Raw genomic sequence first — 27,148 nt, 5'->3', positions numbered from 1 at the left:
ACACTCGTCCCTGTCCATTTCCCAGGTCCCTCTTCTCTCCCCCTCTCTTCTCGGCTCTCTCCCTCCCCTGCCCTTCTTTTCAACTCCACCTCCATCTACTCCTCTTTCCTCTCATCTCCTCCCAACTCCCACCATCTGCTCTCTGTTTTCCGTGTCCTTGTCACCTTACCCATCTTAGCCAGGTAAATGTCACAGAGAGAAGTGATAAGTCACAGAGTGCTGTGAGGAAAGACGATCCACTTTATTACACAGCTACAACACCTGCTGTGGCCTCTCTGTTTGAATTATATACATCGTCAGGTTCTACAAACAACTAGTGTTGGTCATTAGAGAACAATCACTTTGAAACAATGCAAGGTTCAAAAATGACTTTCTGCTTTTAGATAGTTGATAGTTCAATGGTTTAACTCTGTCCTTTTAAACATGGGGTAAAAACTAGAGCCTGAGTGATATGGATTTTTGTGGGCTGATGCAGACACTGATATTAGGGAGTAAAACATTTCCGATGCCGAAAGATCTGGCCATATTTGTCAATGAATCCTAAGAAGTTGTCAAACCCTTATGACAAAGAAATGTAACAGTTTATCCATTAACTTTATTATAAATAACTATAAACAAAGAGAAAACACTAACACAGCCAAATGTATAGAACTTAACTTAAGAAAATAAATAATTTTTATATAACAAATCTACATTGTTTAAGTTTAAGTTTTCATATCTGCAAAAATAATTAAACGCCGATACAATATGTCAGTGAAAGGCAGCCTAAACCTTCGGCTAACTAATGCATCAGTCAAGGTCTAGTAAAAACTTTCTTCTAAATCTGCAACAACAAATCAGTTAATCAATCAAAAGAAAAAGTAATGAATTAACAATTTCTGTAAAAAAATGTAATGATTTACCTCGGATTATTTTTGCATTTTGGACTATTTGGTGAATACACCCAATAGTCACACACATACTTTCAGTGTGTGTGTGTTTACTGTACTTGTGAGGACCAAGACCCTACAGAGTGAGGACATTTTTGGTATGTGAAGACATTTTGATCAGTCCTCATTTTTCAAAGGGCTGTTTGAGGGTATGGTTTTAGGGTTAGAATTAAATTGAGGTTATGTTTTTAGTTTGGATGGTTAAGATTAGGGTAAGGGGCTTGGGAATGTATTAAGTCAATGAGTGGCCATGGGTTAGGACAGATGGATAGAAAGACTAGATAGAAAGAAAGGTTGTTAGATAGAAGTACAAACGTGTGTGTGTGTGTGTGTGTGTGTGTGTGTGTGTGTGTGTGTGTGTGTGTTTGTGTTTGTATAAAATGACAGATGTGGTGACATCAGTATAACATGTAACCATGTGCAGATGCAGATGCACATTCAGGTTCATCGTGTCTTCCTGAGGATTCCTCGTGTCAGCTGTGAGAACTTTAACACAACAACAACAACAACAACACAACAAGAGGCCACACACACTACAAGTTGTGAATATCACATTCACACAACAACTCAACCTAGTAAAGACACTTTTTTCTGAAGGGAAACACGGGATCCCGCCGCTCGCCTCCGCGCTGCAACTACACACAACCGAGCGCTCCACCGGATCCACTTCATCCGGTGCAAACAGAGAAACACTCACCGAACAAACTCCACTCGTCACGGTATCTGGTTTCTGGAGAACCGAGGCCCGTCCTCTCCTCGGCCGGTGACAGCAGCGTTACTCCAGCGGTGGAACATGTGTCTGAGACGAGCGGAGACGGATCCTTTGTTGCGTTAAACCAGCAGCTCCACTCACACAGTCACAGGTAGTCAGGAACCCGAGGATCAGTGTCCATTTACTCCGCACAACGGCGGCTGATTGGTCGTTTACACCACAACATAGCGTCATGCTCTCCTGCTATTGGCTGAGACTCTCGTGTTGCGTTCATGTCTTCTCAGAAAGTCAACAAACCAATTTCTAGAGGAATTCATTCCATATAGGTGTTAAAACTTTATCTAAGTTGTATTAAAAGTTCTCATTGTTCATCATTGGTTTATACCAGTACTATCAATATTGCTATTACTACTATTACTAATACAGCTGTTACTACGACTAGTAGTACCGAAAATATGTTAGTTAGTTAGTTAGTTAGTTAGTTAGTTTGTTTGTTTATTGTCTCAGATAGGGGGATATTCAGTGCCACAGCAATGCACATTCACAATTACTCTTGCAAAACACGTGCCGACAACAGATCAACACCTAAAGCAAACAGCACACATCAATAGGAAATAATAATAATAATAATAATAATAATAATAATAATAATAATAATAATAGCAACAGTAACAATCAGGGACGTGTCATTAACAAGAGCAAAAGAGCTGGTTAGTGGTAGAAAATCGCATTTAGTGTTGCAGGTACTAGGCTTTCACTGAAGCAGGCCCTGCTGCACAATATTGACTTGTACCTGTGTCCTGATGACTTTATGTTAAGGTGGCAGGTGAGTTAATATTTTTAGAAAACAATTTTCCTGATAGCCATGTTTCTGATCACTGTGAAGCACTTTTTCAGATAAGACAAAAGTATACATATTTTACAATGTAATTATTATGGTTTTATTGCATACATTATCATAAATGTTTCATATTTATATAGTAGCCTTTGATCAGTTCTACTTTGTTTCCCCACTGTGTTTTATGATAAAAAGCAATTTCCACACTTATACCTGGCTGTGATATTCTTCCCGACAGCACTTGAAGGTGTCATCGTCCCCATGCTTAATTTCTCTGATCTTGTGTACATGTCCCACTATGGCCTCCAGCACCGTCTTCACCACTAAACCAATCAGTGGCCTGTTAGGATGAAGTCAGTTCAGATTCATAACCGTAAAATCAAAAGAGTGATGTGCTGTAAAATCTGGATCTCACTATATTTAGTTTAAGGAAAACAGAGCAGAGCTGATAGATTTGCATCTGGCCAGTGTGTGTGTTTGTGTGAGTGTGGGTGTGCATGTGTGTGTGTTAATGTGTGTGGTGCTGTTTGTGCTCAACAACCTGCACACAGTCGCACTACAAAGTCAATACAAACTAATGTATTTAGTCACTTAGTCCAACCATGACCATGTATGATGATAGATTATTCCCATTTCCATCTACTCTCATACATTGATTAGTTCTGCTGCAGGTATTACGCACGCACTACACAGAGATAAACACAAATCGATGCTTTTATTGGCCTCTAATGTCTGAGCATGAAAATTAGGATGAGCAATGAGGAAGCAGAGTGTGTGTGTGTGTGTGTGTGTGTGTGTCAGAGTGAAGATATGGCATCGCTTTTTCTTACACGACTTGTTTAATTACCTGGATTTTTAATTATGACATTATTATGACATTAAAACCAAAATTACACCTTTGCTTTTCTATTAGGAGCTATTTGGCTCCTCCCTCTGGTCCTGGTAGGTAATTACAGATAGTTCCTTGTCATACGTTTCATCCTTCCATTTCTATACCTTTAGGTTCTTGATTATTTTAACATATGTATAAAATCAACATTTTTGTCAATCTACTTTTTGCTTTGTCTGTTTAAAAACATGGTTTTTACTATGTGTAAATATATACATATGTCTAGTTTTTTGATTTTGTATCCTGAGAGTCTGGGTTTAGGTCAATTGAATTCTATAAATTGACCGTAGGTGTGAATGTGAGAATAAATGGTTGTTTGTGTCTTTATCTTTTGAGCTGCAATTGGCTGGTGACCTGTTACGGGTGAAACCTGCCTCTCGCCCCAATGTCCACTGGGATTGGCTCCATCTCCCCCGCCACCCTCAGGGGATGAACTGTATAGATGATGGATGGATTCTCAGCATCTTTGGCACAGATATTTCCTCAGGGATTAATTAAGTGTTGTCTTTTTATCCATCAGATGGAGAAAAAAAAGGGAAAAGGTTTCCTCTCTTCTTTACTTAAATCAACATTTTTTTCATGTTATACTCAAGAATAGTGTTTTTTCATCATATATTATCCTGACACATGAACTGTAGCTGCTACAAACAAATACGCAAATACTTTTGAGTAAGTAAAGAAATGCAAAAATAAATTGGACATAACTATAGTTGAAAATGGATTTTATTTACTTTTGTCTTTGAAAACAAACAAACAAAAACACATCAACAACTGAGCTGGCAAAAACAAATCTTCCAGGTTTCATTAGACCCTGCACGAGGCTGCATCCTGTCTACAGCCTGAAGAGACTGAGTTGCATACAGACACTGAAATTAGGTTAAAACGAAAAAATAAATGAAATGTCCAGTTGTCTGTTCATGTCACATTTTGGTAGTTTGGCCTCAAGTGTTACTGCGATGGAGCTGAAGACATAAAAAGCCATTAGTGTTTTATAGCAAAGCGTGGACGTTAAAGTGAGTCAGCAATTTTTCTCAAGCACCAACATCAACTCAGGAGTCGCAACAAGTCACCGGAGACTGGAAATCAATAACTATTACGAGTTACAGCACCTCGGTTAGCCTCCGACATAATACTGCAAGGAGGAGGAAAAATGAGAGCGTTCAAGAACATCATGTTTTCTGTAACTGGTAAAATAAATATTTTAAAACATGAAAAGGTGTGAATTTTCTAATTTTCCATTGAAGATTGAGTGTGCACTGAGACAGGATTTTACATGACATGCAGATTCGTCCCAAATGGCAGCGGTTTACAGGGATTTCAGAACAATAGATAACTTCAAACAGCCAATCGTAATCAAGGAACACCATTATCAGGTTTATGAGATCAAAAAATTATCATCAAACGTTTTGGAGATAGCTTGAATTGTACATTTACTGTCCCGTGCCCACAACCCTATTCAGTAACAGAGAAAATGAGCAATTTCTGGATCTCTCGGATTCAGTCTTGAACAATCCACTCTAAGCTGAGGTACCCTGCACACATTCCAGTTTTTTGAACTCTCAAATTAAAACACTTCCAATTGGATAATCAAACATGTTGCTATGAGATCCGAAAATACTCTTGTCAGACACTATACAACTATGTAAACACGTTACAGAAACAGCCAAACGTTGCGAAATGGAACACTTTTAATGAACGCTGTAAAATAACTAATCAACGCTGCAGCACAACTGTTGACGAGACGTATTTGTGCTGCAGCTTTTCTTAGCTTTCCTGTACAAGCAAATGTTTTGAATGGCAGCTCACAGCAATATGCAAGTGCAGAAAAACAAACAAAAAAAAAAAAAAATGTACTTAAAAAAAAAAAAAAAGTCACGCAATGTCAATATTCATGTCAACAGTCCATGTCAAAACGAGGTTAAATTGCACAAAAATGAAAATCATACATGGACCTAAAAAAACAATATATAATATGAATATACATTATCTATATTATATAAACACATTTGGACATCCTTCACAACTACTGACAACTCTAAACTGTAAAATATATCTGCTATAAGAACAGTTGCGCAAAATACCATTTTGATATACAGCAATACTTTTTTTTTCTTCCTTCTTTTACAATGTACAAGTTAAAACTGTCCACACAATAAAATGCAAAGCACAAGCCCCTAAAAGGCCACAAAAGTGCATGTTATCAGGTCAGATGGAAGCCACTGGAAGGAAGGACTGGCAGGAGAGTGGGAACGAAGGCTCCCGGTGTCGCAGGGGAGCTTCTCTACACTCAGTCTTGCGAGTTTTATAATTAGAGGAGGGAAATCTGGAGTAGATATTTATTATACATGCAGGCACACACACGACTGCAGTTGCACAAACACATACACGCACACAGTCATGAGCGTGAAAGTGACTAATGTGTTAAACTCACAGATGAAACCCCATAAATATTCTCCCACTCCAAGCGTTTCCCCGACACGTCACATTATATTCAAGTAAGCCACACTCTAAATGTAGTTACTTAGTATCGGTGCCTTCTGGACACTCACACACCTCACAAAGGACACAACGCTCTTGTACTTTCACACAAGTTATTTTTTAAGTCCTGTGCAGCGACTGTGCGCAGGACGCAGCTGGTCGGGTATTTGATCTCTGTTCAGCTTTTAACAAACCGTCAACGCTATAGAGGAATCAAACACTGAATGAAAGTCAGCTTTTCAAGCTACTCTTCATAAACACTAGCTAGAGTCTGTGGACGTCACAAGGCGTGAGGGGAGGGGAGGGGCAGTGCCGTTTGTGAGGGGAATGCTTGAAGCCACACTTTCTGTAGTGCAAAAATTAGTGGGTTTCGGTGACTTGAAAACAGTGACGTCTTTGTTTCTCACATTCAACCTTAAATGAACATTCCTCAACTGCCAGCTATCTCATCATACAGTAGTCTTACAGCACTGAAGCGAGGGCAGACAGTTTGTCTGCACCCGGAGATACTCTTGAAACTGACCAACAGTATATTTAGTAACCATCTTTCCTGTCAAGTTCAGTTTCCCCCAATATCTCTATGAAAGTGAGGAACTGTTTTTGATCCTTCACTTAAAAGGAAGCAAGCTAAAACACTTTTCTGTTAAGGCCACTGAAATGTGCGCAATTCTTTTCCTTCAGAGGTACCTTGTGTTTTTGTCTGTGTCCTTTCCTCTCTTGTCCCCACCCTTATTACTGCTTCTGTAACCTATGGCACCCTCTATCTGTTCCAGCAGCCGGATGAAGGGAACTGGGGGGTGGTAATGCTGATATGATAACTATTTTCTTTCCCAGCCTTGGTCTTCATGTGATTTCCACGTGTCCTCTCCTGGTCCACTAGAGTTTCTTCGGTTTTCCTTTGGTCTTCATTTTGCCAAAGGGCATCCTTCTCAGTCATTTGCAAACCGTCTCCCTCTTTAAACAGGAAGGACACGTGCCTGGTGGCTAACGGCCCAACAGGTACAGTACCACCTCATAGGTGCACATCATGATGGCAGTGTTGGGGATTTGTCTGACGAGGTGGGTGGTCAGGCCGCGGTACAGCGCCCGGTATCCCTCCTCCTTTGGTACCGTGAGCAGAGTTTGGAAGAAGGAGCGATACTTGCTGCCCTCTTCTCGTAGCCGTGTTCGTATCACTTCTGCAATTTGAGAGGAAAGAGAGAAAATTGTGTTAGTTGTCGTCGTACTAATCAACTATGAGCGTACGCCCCTGAACCAGACTAATCCTTTACAAAACAAGCTGCTAGATATACGGATGACTCGATGTCCCAGAATGACTTTAGAGAAGCCAAACGGAAGGTATCTGAACTTCTGCATTCAGCCTTGGTGGAGAATATGATAGTGATATTTATAGCATAAGTGGAGCATGATATTTTCCAGTCACAAAATGTGAGTGACTGCCTCACTCAAAATGCAACATGTCATGATGCTACAATGCCATGTGACATAGTTTGTATTCCATGACAGATACTAACAATCAGAGGCATCTGTCTAGCTACATATAGAGAGAGTCAGAGTAACACCACAGATGGTGACATGTTCAAAATGGATTGTGGGTATTTAAGATGGCAACTCTGGTTCTCTATCAGAAATCTGAGGACGAGCGTTGTGCTCAAAACGTCACTGGCAAAATAATACCCCAACATCTATAGATCTCAATATTGTTCATATATTATGCATTTAAAAGCACTTAAATGGTTGCCACAATAGAATACTAACTACATTATTTAAACAATAAGGCCACATTCCATGGGATTTGTTGACAAAAATAAAAACACGGAATATCATTGGCTTTATCTTTGGAGAAGGTGAGTGAGAGAGAAGCGTACCATGAGGGTAGGCTATGGAGGTGGCACAGGTCTTGGAGGTGGCTGCAGCGAGCATCATGCCCACAAAGTCTGAGGCATCTTTGACCGACTCTTCCTCTTCGTCCATGCTGGTTTGGGCCTTGTACTCCAGCAGTTTACGTTTGATGCTCTCATAGATGACAAAATGGATAACAGTCTCTGAGATGCCAGCGTATGAGGCTGACATGCCCCGGTAAAAGCCTCGCAGCCCATCCATCTGGTACACCCGCCGCACGCAATCAAACGCATTCATTTGCCGCTCACCCCGGTTTCTGTAACGATAAAGAGCCTTTTAATTCACGTCTACAAACACTATGTTTAAATTCTCATTATTGTTATAAAGAGGAGTGAAGTTCCTCACCTGGCATCCAGCTGAAGACGCGTCTTTATCAGCCAGATGGGGTTGGTGGCTGTGATGGCGGTGAACCCTGGGAAATTCAGAGGGGGTCAGAGGTTCAGACAGAGGCAGAGACACGTGGAAGAACACAATCTTATCAAGTGAACTAAATATTCTATATGGTGCAAGAACAGTGAGACAGCGCTTCACTAAACAGGATCAACTTGCTTCAGTGTTTCACTTTTGACCAAGCTATTTCTACTGGGTCCTTGTAGCAATATTATCTGGGTGTGTAACTGTACCTCAACCCACATGTGCATAATCAGTGTGTGTATATAAGTAAAAGAACCCGCAAATCTGTGCTGAGAGATTTGTGGACAAATGTGCAAATGCATGGATAGATCTGTGAATATTATTCAAGAGAAAATCACTGTATAGATGAACTGAGACTAAATTTGTATCTTTTTTTCAGACAGAAATACACACATGACATATTGATCATTTTCATGTGAAATGCTCTGCAGGTGCATGTAAACCAAACAGCTAACATCCTGAAGTAATATATCTTATATTAAAACAGTGCATGAAGGCTGCAGCTCTACGCTGTCAGTGCTTTTTTTTATTCATCTTTTAAAAATAACTACCTGGAACATCTGTGGGTAATGAGGTCAAGTAGAAACTTTATGGTGGCCTCTTAGTGTGGCAGATAGTTATAAAACTTCTGTCTGATTCATTTCTTTTTAAATGCTAATGATTTTGGTTCTATTGAAAATCTTTAACAATTAAAACATGAGCTCATCCTAAAGAGCATACAGAGGAGGATTTCAGAGATTTCATTTTCACATGACTTTATTTCATGATCTGTCATAACACAACTTCAAGGAGGAAACACAGTGGGTTTTGACATTGCTCAAAATTTTAAAGTTAAGCAATATGAACCAAATGTGCACACACTTATTAGTCAATGAATGTGTCATTTTGTATTTATTCTACAACATTTAACAAACCAGTGGTTAACTGGTTAGACACTACAGACAGGCTGCTGGCCTGATACTCGCCCAACTACAAAAGCAGGGACAAACAAGATGGTGTCTGGAGGAGATTCTTCAATTATTCAGCAGGACTAAAGTGGAAAGTCTCTGGTGTGGAATGTCGTGTAGCCTTTAATATCCTAATGGTGGCAGGCCAACTTGTTCTAAATCCATCTGTCGTCACAGCCAAACTCAATGTTTGCTTAGTTTGAAACAAGAGGTCAGTCAAAAAGTAGGTTGCATTGCAAATGCATTGGGAATGCTATGTGTGCACAGAATATACAGTATATGAAGCAGATGTGAGTGTGTGCATGTGTTTACTTGGACTGTGTAGAGGGGAAGTTACTTTGTTAAGCAGGCGCAGTAGGCAATGTATTGTAATGTGGAGTTTATTATGTAGTGTGTAAAACTAGTTAGTGAGCATTTTGTATCATTAAGAAATGGCACAAAGTCTCAAACTTTCTGATGTTGATGATCGACAGAGAAACCAAACATGGCTATTTGTGGAAAACTGCTAGACAAGAGCAAGTCTCTAAAGAGGCCTGAGTACATCTAGTCTATCAGTGCGACAGAAGAACCCTACGTTAAGGCAACTGCGTGAAGAAGAGAGGAGGACACAGGTCTGTTGAAGAGAGGTAGAGAAGAACAAAAAAGAGGAAGGAGAAAAAAGAAGGAAGTAGAAGGAAGTAGCGTCTATGATGTGTACTCACGAGGGAGGGGCAAAGCTCCTCCAGCTCCTCCCCGCTGCAGCTAGTAGCCTGCAGATATGGGGGGCTCAGATGGCGGGGGTGTCCCACCCAATCACGCAGGGGTGAAAGCTTTACAGTAAAGCCCTAAAATAGACACAGGCTTTTCTGTACCACAGTCACACACAAGCAGCAGTCACATCCAAGCCCCAACCCCACCAACCCACCCCCCAAACCCACTGGTACTGCACATGGAGAAGTGATGGGAGGTGATGAACTCACCTCCCCACATCTATCCCCAAACTCTAAGCCCCATGCCCTCCAATTTACCATCATTTGTTGAATGAAGTGGTTTTAAATTTATTTTATTTTTCAAATTATAAGAATTTACTCTTTATCAACTGGAATAAAGCAAATGTTGACTGAACAGAAGCCAACCCAATCCAAACCTCCAGCTCCATCTCACAGAAGCGAGGCAAAAAAACACAACACACAACAAATATAAAAGGCAGAAAATAAAAACTGAAGTTGTATATTCTTCATCATCAGTTTATAGTCTACACATCAGAGAAAGAATGAAATCAAAATGAGGTAGAAAATAAAGAGGCAGGTTGAAATGCTAACCTTGTCGTTAAGAGGGGGATGATAGTGATGAAAAGAGTCCATTTTATGACCATGTGATGAAGTGTATGTATATATATATATATATATATATATATATATATATATATATATATATATATATATATATATATATATATATATATATATATATATATATATATAGAGTGAAGTGAGACAATGAGGTTGAACTATCAATACAACAAAGTCTGCCCCATATAGCTCTCAGGGCAAAACCTGAGAATGGAGAAACTGGGATTAATTTAAAAATAACAAAAATGTCCTTGCACTGAGAGAAAATTAGTCCCTAGAGAGAAAAAGAGACAAGTCCTCTTGAATGTCACAGAACACGACACTCAAAGTAAAAAGGGAAAATAAGTTTTTACAATTGCAGAATGCAAACATTTATTGTCTATGTCTAAACATATATCCTAACATCATGTTTATAAGCAAAATATTACAGAGAGGCCCATTTAATTTAACTTCATAGTGAAAATATAATTCCAAGTTTGATTTCGATTGCTTTAATGGAATTTTGTTTATTTTGCTTTGAGTATAAATCTTATGAGGTGACCTTATGAATGGGACAATGTGTGCTCATTAATATCTGATCTGAACATTTGTTTACAAAATATTTTACCTTTTTTTAATTAATCACCAGTTTTTCCTCAGAACCAACTATATATATATATATAGATATAGATATAGATATATATATCTATATATATATAAATGAAGGTGACTTAACAAAGACTTAGCTGGTGTGTGTGCTGGATGTACAGTATGTTACCATATAAACCTAAAGAGTCAAGCTAATGTTCAAAAACTTCAATGACACAGCACAAAGTAACAAATAATTTTGTTAATGGAAGTGAACCTCACTTGCTTTCCTGCGTAGTCATTTCTTTAAGCATTACGCAGATACTACTGTATATATGTGCATTGATACAGCCCAATTCCCTGAGCTGAACCTCAGTGGATGTGCTGCTGCATGTTCTGCTTGATGATCTTTCAATGGAACATAATGCCTGTCATGTCTCCAGGGGAGTTTGACCTACATTCAAGGCAAATATGCTTTAGATTACGTGCAGGAGAGGAAGATATGTCGGAGTAGAGGCCAAGCAAGCCTCCCTTTCCTGGACTACAAATGAAGCAAACCATTCAAAGTAGAGAGGCAGTAACTCCTCAAAGTGACGACACGGAAAAAGATATCTGGCATTTGGGTTCAATGTAGCAATTCAGACACAAAGGTTTTCTGCAGTTATGCTTCTTCCCAGTGCTGAACAGCTCGGAGAGAGTGTGTGTGGAAAATGTGTGCATATGAAAGACAATGAGGCAGTTGTGTAGCTCAATGAATCAAGACACCAGAAGACATTTGTACGCCACTTGTGGCTTATGGGCTGAGGTATAATATAAACATGCCTGTGGGCGTCACTGTCATGCTAATGAGGATATGTGTGCAACATCAAGGGAAAAAAAGCACTATCCTTAAAGCATGATGTTTTTTTAAAATCCCTCCTCGTTTGTGATACAATGTCTTATGTTTACATCATTTGCTTTATGTATCTGCGCTTATAAATGTGTGTTTTTTAACCTGATAGAAGAACTGCTGATAGGAGACTCACGACAAAATCTTCAGTATATTCAACTCCTTTGAAAATACAATGAAAGTCATGAAAGGCTTTTGGATGATGGAACAAAACCAATTCTCCTTTAAGAGAAACCAAGACGAGACACTAATGGTATTGGTAAATGATGACAGAGTGATGACAACCTTCTGGAGCAGTGACAAGGTTAGCATTTCTTTTAGGCTGACAACATAAAATCTAATTATTTGTCATTATTTTACCTTTACTTTTTTGAGAAAATAAGCAGAGGGAAAGGGGGGAGGAGTGTGTCAAGACTAAGAAATCTGTATCAGAAGAACCTAAACCTACAAACCAGCAGCAAACACACTGCCACAAGCAATGGTATTATCATTACAAATGAATAACCATCATGAACTTTCTAATATTCATAAAAAAAAAAAATCACCATGGTTTTCATCATACCAGTGTAAAGAAATGGGGTGCTACCTGACGTGTCCGCCCAAGTGCCAGGGGCCCCGGTTGACCTTTGGGGACCGTGCTCTCTCCTCTATACACACACAGAGCAAAGAAGGGGGCCCAGACCACACTGTTCAAGTAACAACTGGGATGTTAAACCATTTACAGAGTCCTCTGGTGAGGCCTCAAAATTAAAGAATAAAAGATATATAGTAAAGAAGGGAGAGGAGGATAAAAGAATAATAATATAATACATAGGGGGAGACAGGGTAAGGAGAGGAGGAAAGCACAACCTAAGCTTTGAGGACCATGTGTTTTTTTTCTTTTTGTCAAGCAGATAGAAATACTGTACATGCAGCACAGACATGGGTAAACGTCATCAGTGACATTATAAATCCTAACTGCTTTGCTGCTGTGTTTCACCTGGTTTTAGTGCTGATGTAAAGGTTCTGTCTCCTCAAACATATGTGAGCTGTAGAGACGCCATGAAGAGACAAGATACGAAGAATAAGGGTGTATTTAGAGAGGGGGGGGGGGGGGGGGGGGGGGGGGTTAGAAAAAGCTGTGGAGAGTAAGTGGTATGTGCTATGTGATGGTTTCAAGGTGCTTGTTTTTCTTAATTGCCAGGTATGAGATTAACGAGATTAAATCATTTGATTGTATAAAATACAGTGTTTGAAACATCGATAAATGGATCTTTTGTGGCCAATTTTCACCATAGCCAAGGTAAAGGTCAATTTGATCCTAAGAGTCTTAAATTGTGCTTTCTGTTAAATCCGGTATCGTCTATATTTAATATTTCTATGCACAAAAGAGCAACGTAATATCTAGTCATAACAGATACTATACGTTAGCTTCTGCATGCTTTAGGTATTGACTTTTAGCTTTTGTTTTGAAGATCCCACCATCCCACACATGTATATAAAGGAGGGGTAAAGGGATTAAATGAAGAGAAACTTTAGGGATGTTTAAAAACGATGAGAAAAATAAAAATAAACGATATGTATCTCATGAAGACAAACTGAAAATTCAAAACATGTTGTTTTTTCTTTTTTATAAAACCCAACATGACTTACACTGCCCAGGCAGACTGACAGGCAGATTTAACAGAGAGAAGGATAGACAGATTGAACAGACAGACAGGAGGGCGGGGGAGAGGGAGCCGTCTTTACCTGCCAACCCAGCAGACACCATGTGCACCTGGGTAGAGTCTGGCTCCAGCACCCCATTCAGCTTCTCCTTGGCTGTTGAATAGGCCGCAAAGTAGATCGCCCTGTGGGAAATAACACCATGATTAAAACAATGAGAGAGAGAGAGGATTCTAAGAAATTTTTTAAAAACTGGATAAGCTGACTTAGGTCAACTACGGCTGCACAGTAATGAAACCCTGGAAGAAAACACTATTCGTCTTCATTAGATTCTTCAATGTGAATTGCACTTTAAAAAATGACTAACTGGAAGCATTAGCTACGTAATTAAAAACAAACAAACTGTGTAAGTGTGATGGTTCATATAAAGAATTGCATTGATGTATTTTCTAAATTACTTGAAACTAGATACAGTTGAGGGCATGCAGTAGAATGAATTGGCCAGCTAATATGCCACATATGCCAAATATGCCACAATTCCTAGTGGTCTGCTGCTCATGTTACACCAACACATTCCATGTCACAGTTGGTCACAGCCAGACAATAACTGCCTCTGAACGCATATACAAATCTAATGCCAGTGGGCTTGTCCTCCGACACCTACTGCTGTTAATGTGCAATTCTTAGTGCAACCTGGCCTCATAAATAAACTTTTTTGGTGTTCTGTTGCTGGGAGATGTTCGATTCTTTTGAAATGACAGTAATTTCATATCCTCATTCTGATTGATATTCTTGCCAATTTCCCCAAAAGTAGTATTAGTATTATTAATATTGCCATATTGTAGCCACAAATCCCACACAACAAAAACTGTGTATTTCACAGTCTGACTGTGGCCTACCACTTTCTAATGGCAAGTGCCACAAGGAAGCAGTGTGCCGGTGGAACACGAGTATCCTACCACTAGAGATCAGCACATGCTACTGAAGTAATCGGGATATACCACTGAACCACTAGTGGCATATAATCAGCCACTTTCCGATCCCCGCATTACTGCTTTTGTGTGGCATACTTTAGTAGCAGATTTATCTCCCATGATTCTATCTGTCCCACACTAAATAAAGTCACAGGATTTAGTCATTGCTGCTGAGTGGATCTAAACCCAGTGACCTCTACTCCCCCGGCCTCGTTCTGAATCAAGAGCTCGCATGCACAACATAATCGCGCTGCTCTGCACATGAATCATGTGATTGGCTGGGAACATGTATGTGCATCTCCCATACATAATGAGCGATACTGCTGGTGCAGGCCATCTCATATATACGTGTGTGTTGCTAATGAATGCCAGCAGCATGCCCAGCGGAGCGTGCTCTCCTTAGCATCAGAAGATGTTTTTAGCACTCGAGCGTCAGAGTGCTGTTTCCTAATTATAACAGGAGAGAATAACTCTGCAGCTCAGCAACCCAGACCTTCACTTACACATAAATAAAGTAATAAATCCGTTACTCCTTTCAGTTATATTGCATGTTAAGTTCAAGCATTTGCCTAAATTACTGTGATTAAATGAAGTGGGAAATGGTGCTTCTTGCTTTTAATGTGCGTTTGAGACATTTCCATTTAGTTTTCAGATGTCAAAGGATGTGCACAAGTGTATCTGAATAAGGCTGCACCACCACAGGCAAATCAATTTCAAAAAGTTACAAACGTCACACCCATCAAAATGTATTTTAAATTCTATTTAACAACCAAAAGTATCCATCGATAATAGAGATGTTCCAATACTGGTACAAGCAATGGAAATGCCTCTGATACTGCTGAAAATGACAGGTTGAGCATCGTCGAGTACACAAATCTATGTACCAATCCTATAACACATCTTTCAAGTATTTTAGTTTCAACCAGAAAAACCTGCAATATTCTTTTCCACTCCAAAACAGCAGTTGCGCTGCACTGCCACTGCAAGTACTGTTTTTAAAGTGGCGAAGAAGAAGTGATTTTGAAAAGGTAGCCTTAGCCAGTGCAGCAGTAAGCATTGGAAACTGTATTCAAACAATGTGATAGGTTTGACACAGACAGCCCCAAAGCTAGAAAGACAGCTGACAAACTTGTGACAGTGGCATACAGCTGTTAAACTACATTATATAAGTTGTTATTTCTTTAAATGCACTGTAATGGACCAGCACTTCACATGCAAAGTCCAGGTATTGGAAAATGGTATCAGGACATCTCTAACCGATGCCAAATGAGCTATTGGGAATTAAAATAAAATCTGAATAGAGGGTAACTAAAGGTATCCACAAGCTTATGTTCGACATGTCAGTGTCGTCATTAAAGTGGTGTCTTCAAATTTAATATCGCAACAAGTACACTTCTGTGTGATACAGCTTCAGTAAAGTGGTGGGGGCAAGTACAAGTATCCATTACATATGTTATGATATACCGAACCCAGCCTGGCACTGCAGGAAAACGGGCGACATCAAACTGCATAAAAAAAAAAAAGGGGAAGAGGACATATGTTGCCAATGAGTTCACCAGGTTAATAACTTATGTAACAATGTCTCCCTATATCACAGCTAGCTATAGATGTCCTGACCAGAAAACAAGCCACCACTTCCACAGCTGGACAACTATCCCACAGGGTGAACATACACACACACACACACACACACACACACACACACACACACAAACGCCCAAAGGATATTTTCTACCCCACAGAGAGTCTGCATCAGACAGAGCCGGACAGCAACGACAGTGAAGAGCCCAGAGTTATAAATTAATACAGGCAAGCCATGACAACACGGTGGGAGAGATGGAGAATATGAGTATGTAAAGGATGACTCAGATACAGAGGCTGCAACGAACCAACGGGAAGAGGATGACAATGGCCATGTGATGCAGCAGTAGCTAGGGAGAACTACACAGCTCCGGGAGAGGGGGATTAGAAACCAACACAACTGCCTAAATGAAGAACCCTGATGCGATGATAAACAACAACAACAACAGTCACATGATGCAAGCGTCACAGCTGTCCGACGCCTGCTGCTGCTGCTGTTTCATTCAGATTGTGAGACTCCATTCAGACTCCAGGCTGTTATGCAACCAACTAAGCTAAGAAAGGGAGGACCTGCTCAATTCCACTGGGATTTGAAACTGAGATTTATTTAGTATAAATAGACTATTGTATCTATAGTATATAGTTTGTATTTTTGCCAGTTAAACCCCATTCATTTGTGTATTTGTGACATACAATTATTGCAGTCAACATAAGCGCCAAGTGAACCAGAAGTTTGTAATAAGATAAGATCAAGATACTAGGGCTGCACGATATAAGGAAAACATGCAATATGCGATAACGTTGTTGAATTTTGCAATGATGATAAGACTTGCGATAAATAAACAAATGCTTAAGTATACAGTGTTAAAGTCTTTCTGCTTTGGGTTCGCTGCTAACATAGACCCCATACAGTAAGTGGTCTATGCAGACACTGAACAAATACATGGAGTGGGATGATCTGAATATCTTTAATTCATTATCTAGGGCAGTAGGGCTTCATCTGATTGTCCAAATACATTGACATGCAGAGCGTGAATGCATGGCACATGGAACAGCATTAATCACAGTTCAAGCAGTGTTGATATCGCGGTGACGGCCAATTTTAGATATATCGTGCAGCCCTACTAGATACTACACAACAAAATGCCAAGTCTAATGTTAAATGGAAAGTAAAAGACGTAAAATGTATTCATTCTGTAATAACAGGTGGACATACCTCCAATCTAATTTTGTAAACCAAGATGCAGTGAACCTTTTTACTGTTTTGGTTATCGAAAAAACTTTTCATGTGCATTTTTGTGGAACTGCTTAAGACAACCTGGGCATAAAGTCTAAAGTCAGCAGGAGAAGACACACAGCAGAACACTGAAGATAAGAAGTGCACATACCTGGAAGGTGCCACACCTACAAGGTTGGGTCCCAGTCCTCTGAAGAGTGAACGGGGCCCTTCTTTTTCTATAATTAACCTGCAGAGACAGAAGACATTTCATTACACATTTAATTTCAGGTTTTATTGGTCATTCCATCTTGGTGCAGAGCAAAAATACAGTACATTATATAGATAAATCTCCATGTACTATCCTTATATTTATTTATACCACTGGGCATAATACTGCGATTGGCTGGAGGAGTCTTTGCTGTGCATGCAGGTGTTGTCAAACATTTGCTTCATAACCTTTTAATCCAAAATATTTAAGGAATAAAATGTGGGGGGATTTTATCTTGCATGTTTGGAAATTATAAAACAGGATCCACTCTAAAGTTTCACCCACAACAGTTATTTATCTCACCATCTCATATCTTGACCTTCTAGGTGTGTGGATTTTCTCGTCTTTTAAAATGTTCTGTAATATTTTGTTAATCCAGCTCCAGTTTTTTACTGGATGTGCGTGTAGTTCCTGTGTTTTTTTAGAAAGAACACAGAGCCACAGGACATTGAGAGAATGTCCATCAAAATATAGAGGTCAACCGGTAGAGACAGCATTTCATTTGGCACAACATCCCTGTTGGTAGCTAAATTTAAATCTAATGTGGGCGCCCTAAGCAAACACACCAGTAAATTATAACTTCTTGGACACCTGGACTTGACAATCAACAGTGGTAGTGGCATTATCATGAAGCCTCCCGGGTTCATTTTGTTCATTTTCTGTTATGTTCAAAGACGTGTGTCTCCAGTATAACTCGGTTACATCGTGGCTTACAGATCACCTTGATTCAGTGCACTTTTTGACATTAGCTGATACATTTTAGAGATCTCCGTCTGTGTGTGGAACACGTCTCAAGAACCTTTCATCATATTGGCTTAACACTTGGTATGTGTATTGTTAAGTGCCCATGGAATCGCAGAGTCGAATTTGGACACGCAATACGTTCAATATTAATAAACTATGGATAAAAAGCAAACCAGCGCTCTGAAGGAGCTGCTACAGGGACTCAACGTAAGTGACGTCGTTGATCACTCCAACAGCCTATTCACAATATGCTTCACTGAACTTTGAATTAACAGGTGACCGGCTCTTAGTGCAGCAGCAGTGGTGCAGCTTCAGGGTTCTGTGGACTGAGTCCAGCAGTCGGTCTTTACATTCCTCTGCTCAATTACTGCAGGTCACTGTGACAGTTTCGGAAAGAAAGCTGCAAAGAGCATTACCACAGGCCAAGTAAACAGACCATTCCAAACATGCAGCGTTTAGAAAGGGCACTCCACTGGTACCAATAAAACAAGACATGGTACCAATCTTTCTTGGAGCAGCTATGTAGCTGTATTTTGTTTGGCTTGTGGTTTGGTGAGCTGAGCCTTCCAGCCAAGTGAGGTTAGAGTGTCACTGCTTTCCCCTGTTACAACTCAAAACATACCCTAGTTTAGAACATACCCAGCTTTAAAATGGAACCAGGCCTGCACCCTACTACAAGTCAAGCTACTTTGACTTGTGTTTTTTTTTTTTCTACCACTGTTACCTCTTCAGTTCCCCTCTGTATCATATAATAGTGGTGTACAGTTTCTTCTCTTGTCTCAAGGACAACACAAGAAGCTGTTTTTTGTCAGCACAAGACCAATGTTGATCCCAAAACAAAACCCAGATTAACGTCAATCTCTGGAAGGAAGGCATCAGTGCAGTGTTGTTAACAAAAATCCTGAAGATAGTGTTGTTAATAAAGGCTCGTCGTGGCAGGGAAAACTGACACAGAAAACATTCCCACTTAGTGCAACAGCCTGTGAGAACAAATCGATTCTTCAGCAAAAACAAACGGAAGAAAAACATCAACCACGTGACAAAGAATTAAAGCATAAGATTAGAAGTTTGTCAAAGATGCTTAATTAGCTAAATAATTTATGCAAGACCTTGGCAGTGGAAAATTCCTCACACAGCAGCTTGTAACACAGAATACTTATTTAAACACTTAATCCAGCTTCATTAGTTTTCTGTAGGCTCAATACAAACACCTCACCTCAGAGTCCGATTCCCCTATACCAGGGGTGTCCAAACTACGGCCCGCGGGCCAACTGCGGCCCGCCATCCATTTTTAATTGGCCCGTATCAAAGTCTAAAAATATAATGGACTATGGCCCACTGTATTGCACTTCTTAGTTTAAACACTAGGTGACGCTATTGTCTTGAACAAGGCAGTGTCTCCACAAAGCAAGCAATCGAAGAAAAAATTAGCTCAGGGTCACCAGAAATGCCGGAACCGAAGAGACGCAAGATTGCAAGCGAGTGCAGAAAATTTCAGACTCGGTGGAAAAATGAATATTTTTTCATAGAAACCAAGGGGAAGTGTGTTTGTTTGATTTGCAATGAGAGTGTTGCCGTGATGAAAGAGTACAATGTACAACGGCATTATGAAACGGAACATCAGACCTTCACGTCCTACACTGGCGCCGAGCGGAAAGAGAAGGTAAAGCAAATGGCAGCTAGCCTGCTAACGCAGCAACAGTTTTTTTTCCGTGCTAACAAAGCTCAAGAAAATGCAACAATAGCTGGTACCATAGCTGTATGCGCACATGAAAGCATTCCGTGCGAAGCTCTGTCTCTTCGAGTCACAACTGCGCAACTTCAATGTAGCGCACTTCCCCACGTTGACCGAAATCAAATGCGCATTTCCAAATGCCAAGCTCTCTGCAAAAATTGGAGAATATGTGTCTGTGATCACAACTCTCATGACAGAATTCAGTCAGCGCCTCCAAGATTTTTCTGTCATTGAGAAGGAAATCACACTGTTTGCGGCTCCGTTTTCAATGGATGCAGAAGAAGTGGAGGAGAGTCTGCAATTAGAACTGATCGAAATTCAGTGTGATGATTCTCTGAAGAATCAGCATCAGCTTCTCTCCCTACCTGACTTCTACCGGAGCTTGGAAAAGGCCAAGTTTCCTCTGATGAGACGCCACGCAAAACAAATGATGAGTCTGTTCGGCTCAACATACATCTGTGAGCAGACATTCTCTCTGTTAATGCTGAACAAAAGCAGACTGAGAACCAGAACGACCGACAGCCATCTCCGTGATGTCCTTCGCATCTCAACCACCAAACTTACTCCTGACCTGCCAGCTATCCTTCAGACCAAAGCGCAGCATCACTGCTCCCACTGAGCGCAACATTCTTCCCATTACAGGCGAGTTAAAAATATACACACAGTTTTCATTTGTTAATAAGCCCAATTACTTAATAAATTCAGTCAATTAAAGTTGATGACAATTTTTTAACAAACGTTAGTTGATGTGTTAACAAGCCCAATAATTTATTTGCGTAATAAGCTTGAAATATCCACATCCCCTATTTCTCTTCTTGTCTCTCCCTTCATACAGGACAATGAAGTGGGATCAGCACCCTAAGAACCAATCTGAGGCTGTCACTGAGAGAATGACCTGCCAACCTTTTTGTAAAAAATAAAATGAAAATCTACTAATGGAGAGCTATGATGGAGGCTTATATTAGTGCATGAGAAGTGAGGCAGTATACCTCACGTCTAGTGAGTGGCCCAGTCCTTCGTATATTTTTCTGTATGTGGCCCTCGGGAAAAAAAGTTTGGACACCCCTGCCCTATACTCTCACTTCTTATCTTACTGGTATCTTTCCACAGTGTTTGATAAGAAGAGTAATGACATGTGACACATTGTATTGCATTTCCTGTGTATTTCTTGCATTTGTTACACAGTAGCTGTAAAAAGAAAGGTTTGACTTTTAATCTGTTGCACTGCTCACATGTCTTGGTGGTAGATTCTGCAGTTATCTAAAAAGTATTTCAACAACAATCAAAACAAAAAACTTAAAACCTACACCTAATGTCATAACAACCTCCATTTACAGTTTAAGACAGCATGTTGACCAGCTTCAGTTTGGTTAAAAGCATTGATTGACCTGCGAGATTTGGTTACCAGTATTGCACATAGAAAAGCCCTGGTCCCATACTGATCATGGCATATGGCAACATGTCAGGATATTTCCTGGGTTACTTATAAACTGTTAACATGCTAGACTTTGTTTGAAAACTTGCTTCAACAGGCAGCTCCCTATTTTCGTTTGAGTCAACCAAACATGACTCAAACCATTTGAAATTCATGACAACCTTTAGTCAAGGAGACAGATGTTTAGTAGAGGAGGCATAGATAATACAGGGACTCTGCAAAAGGCTAAATTAATTATCTGCTTTTTTGTCAATTTCTTAATAGTTCTATTGATTCTTTGGATGTAACAATCCATCTCCTGGTGCGTTCAAGGAGCCCGACTGAGGCAAATAATTACTAATTAGTAGTGTAAAATGTAAACTCGCTGTTAGATTACAGCACAAACAGACAAACCTGTTACATTATCCCTGTGAATTCAGTTTGGAGGACCTTGCACTGTCTAAGTTTGTGTCTTTTGGTTAAAGCCAGTGGACAGGTTCCCCCCGACATGAATGTTTGCATAGCAAACACAGACAGTGCATGTGTGTGTGTGTGAGAATGCTGAAACATTTCCAAATCTATCAGACATGACACTGCCACAGTAGTATGTATTTTCCCCCTTTTGCATTTTGTCACAACAATGTATACATTCGGTAAGTGTAGTTTGTACAAGCTGTCCATAACCTTATGTCCTCGATTTACAAGTGGTTTGGAAATCATAGTATAAACAGACACTGTTCATTTTACAGAGCTAGAATAAGTTCTGATGTATCAGTTATAGTTAATGTTATAATACTACAATATCCCACACAATACTCATTAAGTCAATCAAGTATGTCAACCAAGAGTTGGTTGACATACAGTACATTAGGATTCTACACCCATATCTGATAGCAAAACTAACCTTAATATGGTTTCTTTTTAAATTATACCTTGTCAAAATTAGCATTCAGTGTCATTCTCCTTACTTGAGACAGTGCAGAGGCCCTGGCGGAGTGACACGGGCCACACTGGCTCCATTGACGGTGTTGAGCTGCACTTCAGAGATGTAGAGGGTGACGGAGGAGGACTGTAGTCTGGTTTTCACCACTTCCAGGGGACAAGTCAAAATAGCACCCACAGTACCTCCACATCTACAGAGGGAAGGGGTCCAGAGGTAGAGAGGGAGCAGAAACACAGGGGTTGGTGGAAGAAATTAGGAAAAGCAAGGCGGGACAAACAAAATAAACACATTCACACATTAGAGAGAAGGAACAGAAAAAAATGATATGCATGTATTTTAGTAATTAATTGTAGGCTCACTTAATTTCTATTATTATTATTCAAACAATCGGTGCAAATATCTATTGCTTCCTCTCCCAGTTTTCTTTGTTAAACCATTCTTCAACACTGGTCTCCCCAATCATCGGTAACACAATCTATTATTTCTGTCTGCTCTAAAATTATCTAGGAGATGCCACTCAAGCACACACCGTGACCTGCTGTTGTGATGCTGCAATGTGTAAGCTGTCAATAAATGGTCAGGAAACTGACTGCGTAGCAGTGTAATTGTAACCTGTGTGCTGACCCAGGTCATCTGAGAAGGCGTAATAATCAAGAGTGTTGCTTAGTTTGCTGACACACACAAACACAAAATAAACAAAAATATTACTGTGCATAAATGAACCGGTATTTAAATAGTCCACCTACAGAGAGTACATGTAACACTGTGATCAGTGAAATGTTACAAATGTTCTGTAAACTCACTCTAGCCAGACTATCCAAAATAAAGTGGAACCAATGAACCAAAGGAACTGGTGATCATGTTACGTAGACTTTGACCTGTACTCTGACAGATGCCACCAGCAGCATGTAAACAAACTGAGGCAGATCTCATTCCAATCAGTGTCCCCCTAATTATGTCAATACATGATGCGTCAATTTCTGAAAAATATCATTGTACCATCTATCTGATTTATTTGGTCTAAATTAGCGCACAATTCTTTATAAGCCAGAGGCCAGCAGACGTTATTGTTGCCATTAGTTGATCTAATTTGCTTTCACTGAAAGCTTGGTGCTTTCCACAATAGGACATTGTTGACTATTATGACAAATCAAACAAGTGACTACTAGTTTTAGTCGTACACTGGTGTGAGCTAACATCCTTTTGGCAGCGAATTCCTCGTGCTGCGCTCTCTTTAGAGTAGCAACAGCTATATCTTCATGCTCACAGGCAGCAATGACCTTTGTCCTACTTTCAGGCGCTACAGTGGCGGCTGCATGTATGTGTCTGCCAGTGGCTGTGATAGAGAAAGCTGTGTGCTCAGGCTGCCAGCTCCGATCAGATTCTGTTTTTTAGAGATAGCAACACACTGTGAGTTGTTTTTATATTTTAGATCCCTAATTAAAGAGTTAAGAGTGGAGTCCTGGTGCGATAAGATTAGCATATTTGAATATCAAAGGTTTGGTGTGAAAAGAAAAGAAAAGGTGTCAGAAAGAGAAACAGTAGTAGATTGAAAACAAGACATATTCAACGCAGCAATCTTACTTCTTCTCCTTAACTTCCTTTAATGATTTCTCAGTTTGGGCTGTTTACAGAATTGTGAGTGAAAATTGTTGTCGAGTGTGGGAAGAGTTACACAACAGTACAAGTCTTCAAATGATTGGTTTTGGGAACATAAATGATGAGAAGGATGTTTGCAGGTTAATGCACATCTGTTGTACCTGGGGGTCCTTGACAAAGAAACATTTGGAAACCCCTAAATAGCCCTAAAAGTGTTACAGAAATTGGGGTTTCAGCATCTATATTATATATATATAATGTTTATGCATAATGAAACACAATATATAGTTATTAATCACAATCTTGGTTGAGTATATGTAGATATAGAACTTGCATCATTCACCTAATTCATCTATTATGGCCTTAAAATGCTAAATTTCAGAGAAAATGTCAGACTGCTGTGGTTGCAGAAGACCTGCATCAAGTTACAGTGAGAGTAGCAATGAACCCGGAAATGGATTTAACTTGCCTTCAAAATAAAGTGTTAAACTGCTGCCATTTTAAAGTAAAAACACGGTATTCGATAGTTGATGAATAAACCCGAGTTAGGATACAAAGCGGAAACTCTACATCCAAATATAAGCTTTAATCACTCTCTTCTTGTGATATTTGTCATTAACAAATAAACATATTTTGAAGGGTTGACAGGAAGTGTCGTTCAAATCGACGGGTTTGACACTGACGTGCACGCCGCTGCCTTGGTTGTAACTGGAGCACGCGCACGCGCTGTGCAGGAAAAGCATCCATTGCTAAATAATGAGTAAAAGCACGTCTGTGTTGTTACGAAAAAAAAAAAAAAAAACAGGACACGGGTTGTGTGACTCACCCTCCGGCGAACAAATGAACCAGTGTGTCCCGTTGGCTCATTATTGAACATGCTCCGCCGAGCAGCGCACACAGGGGGCCGCGGCAGAGGGGCCAAACACGGGCCGAGAGGATGCGACCGTGTGACGGGCCAACGGCGTCGATGAAGAGGCGGCGGCGGCGGCGGCGGCGCTGACTGCGAGGGCTGTGGGGCGAGTCTCCGGTGAATCACACTGCAGTGAGGCCGACTGCCCTCCGCGTGTCCCCCTACCTCTGACACAGATACCCCCTCGACCACAACACAAACCTCCGGACAGCGTGAGCCTCAGCGGGAGAGTCACCGACAAAACAATTCCTCAGCACCGACGATCGGTTTTATAGCTCATCGTCTTTTTTTTTTTCCTCCTCCGCTGTGATCGCTGCAGCGCGAGAGAGAGGCAGAGCTCATAGTATTTACTGTACTGCCATAGGCTGAGCAAACACGCGCTGCCGTTGGTCCGCACGGCCTGTGACGTCACGCGGCGCCCGCCCCCGAACATGCACTGTTCACATGGTCAAACGTGAATGAATCCGAGCTGCTGTTGTGTTTTGGATTTTTTTGACTTTACGGTGACTCTGTTTCATCTGTGGATACGATGCTGTTTGGAGATTTAATGAGATTAAACGAGTATTTACAGCAGTTGTTCTAAGTGTGTTTATTCAAATGAAGAGAACAGTGTGTGAGCCATAGCCCTCATCACACAGAGCCATATCTATCTGTCATTTATTGCACATATATTTTCAAAAACTCTTTGTAATTTTCTAACTTTTTCTCAAGTAGGTTGTTTTTTATGGTAGGATTTCTCTTTTCACTTTTTGCTCTTGTTTCCTGTGTTTATATTTCTCAAACAAAGCCAAATCCCTCCGTGTCATATTTCACATATTTTCATATTGTAGACATCTAATACATTTTAACTTAAATTTTTTTTTACATATTTAATTTTATTGTGCTTTCACTCTTTGCTCTTACTTTTAGGTTCCTGTCATTATCCGTCTCCTAGAACTGCAGCACTTAGTACTTAGATTTCCTTTTCACCAAACACCAGAGCAAATTCATTGCATGTGGAAAATCTTTTTGGCAATAAATCAGGTTCTATTGTCCTATTATACTGTTTAAATAGAGGGAGGCTCATGTGCAAAAAGTCTTTAATTCCTACAGTATGGGTTCAGGTGATGTGGTAGCTAATGGTCAAAATTCATAGATTTTCTTATTCTGCTGATGATACTAAACAATTTTTTTTATTTTTGCAGTAGTGTGCCTTAAAGTACATGCCATTATTAAGGGTTATTAGATTTACGGTATCAGTGTAATGAAGTATATTCCTACATTGACAAAAAATACTTCAATTGTTTTCACACAAATTAACTAAAGTTTTTCTAATTAAGGTTACAAATTGTGTATTTTAATTTAATTAATTTACAGAATGTACACAAAACTGTGAGTCAGCTCTTTAACCCAAGTGACTGTTTCAAATCCAGTGCACGTTGGTCCTCACATGCAATCATTGTGATCATCGTGATCGGCTGACTACATTCAGAATAGTAAGCCGGGGTGATTTGATTATGCAGCTGAAGGAATCCGCACAGTTTTGTAATTGGGAGCACAGTATGACAAGTTGGAGTCATGGGTTCACAATAATGTTGTGTCCTGCATTAGAGAGCTAAACCAGGTCTCATGATATGGCGATTTTTGGTGGAAGACTCAGGAGATGAAAGGAAGATGGTGTCTGAACTATTACACGTTAAACTGTAAATGAGTGGGTTGCCCTTAAATAAAGATTGAAAATCCAAATATTGACATAAAAATCTGGTTGTAACATAACATTGTTCGAAATGCAAATAAGACAATTTTGCTCTTTTAAAAAAAAATTGCCATATCCAGGGAAAATGCTGCCTAATATTTACATAAGTGAAATATTAGGTGCGTCTTGTCTATTTAGTCTTGTTTATTTTAAAAGTTGTATTATTAGATTTGTGAACTAAAAGCATTTGCAGTAACAAATGAATTGTTTCATCTACTTATGAGATTGAAAGAGGTTGCTTTTGATTGGTCTAAATTGGATTACTTTTACTGTATGTAATAAATTTGGAGATGAACTATTATCAGCTTCAGGTTTTCTCTTCTGTTTTTGGCCAGCGGGACTATTCATATCTTTAAATCAATACGGTGAGAGCAAGGTGAAAGTCCAAAACATCAAAAATAAACACTCTGATGGATAGATAAACACGTGGTGATACTCAGAATGGTCCTGGATGAAATCTCTATGGAAATCCAATGCAGCTTTAAC

General features: G+C 39.9%; 2 protein-coding genes across 2 annotated transcripts in view; both read right to left on the bottom strand.

Moving 5' to 3' along the window:
* The window catches only part of LOC117778115 (SPRY domain-containing SOCS box protein 4-like), a 74,376-nt gene extending 72,561 nt beyond the window's left edge, over positions 1 to 1,815 (bottom strand). Inside the window, exon 1 of the mRNA XM_034613401.1 lies at positions 1,627 to 1,815. The gene's annotated coding sequence lies outside the window, so the exon portion shown is untranslated. The remainder of the gene's footprint in view (positions 1 to 1,626) is intronic.
* Positions 1,816 to 4,073: 2,258 nt separating this feature from the next.
* LOC117777979 (solute carrier family 25 member 36-A) lies at positions 4,074 to 25,293 on the bottom strand. The gene is made up of 7 exons (XM_034613112.1): positions 24,844 to 25,293; positions 22,444 to 22,608; positions 17,484 to 17,561; positions 13,625 to 13,725; positions 8,094 to 8,160; positions 7,715 to 8,004; positions 4,074 to 7,024 (listed from the first exon to the last, which is right to left on the bottom strand). The coding sequence occupies exons 1-7, from the start codon at positions 24,882 to 24,884 to the stop codon at positions 6,831 to 6,833; spliced, it is 936 nt and encodes a 311-aa protein (XP_034469003.1). The 5' UTR covers positions 24,885 to 25,293; the 3' UTR covers positions 4,074 to 6,830.
* Between the last annotated feature and the right edge of the window lie 1,855 nt (positions 25,294 to 27,148).

The sequence above is a fragment of the Hippoglossus hippoglossus genome, chromosome 17 (assembly GCF_009819705.1).
Source record: "Hippoglossus hippoglossus isolate fHipHip1 chromosome 17, fHipHip1.pri, whole genome shotgun sequence".
Lineage (NCBI taxonomy): Eukaryota > Metazoa > Chordata > Actinopteri > Pleuronectiformes > Pleuronectidae > Hippoglossus > Hippoglossus hippoglossus.
Note: the sequence above shows the minus strand (reverse complement) of the source record. Positions and strands in the feature narration are given on the sequence as shown.

Bases quoted from the DNA above. Each gene is read 5' to 3' on its own strand.
- LOC117777979 (XM_034613112.1), bottom strand. From the start codon at position 24,884: ATGAGCCAACGGGACACACTGGTTCATTTGTTCGCCGGAGG. The intron at 13,726-17,483 runs GTATGTGCACTT...TATTTCCCACAG, and splicing joins GTAGGTGTGGCACCTTCCAG to GGCGATCTACTTTGCGGCCT. The intron at 8,161-13,624 runs GTAAAGACGGCT...TGAATTTCCCAG, and splicing joins GGTGTCTGCTGGGTTGGCAG to GGTTCACCGCCATCACAGCC.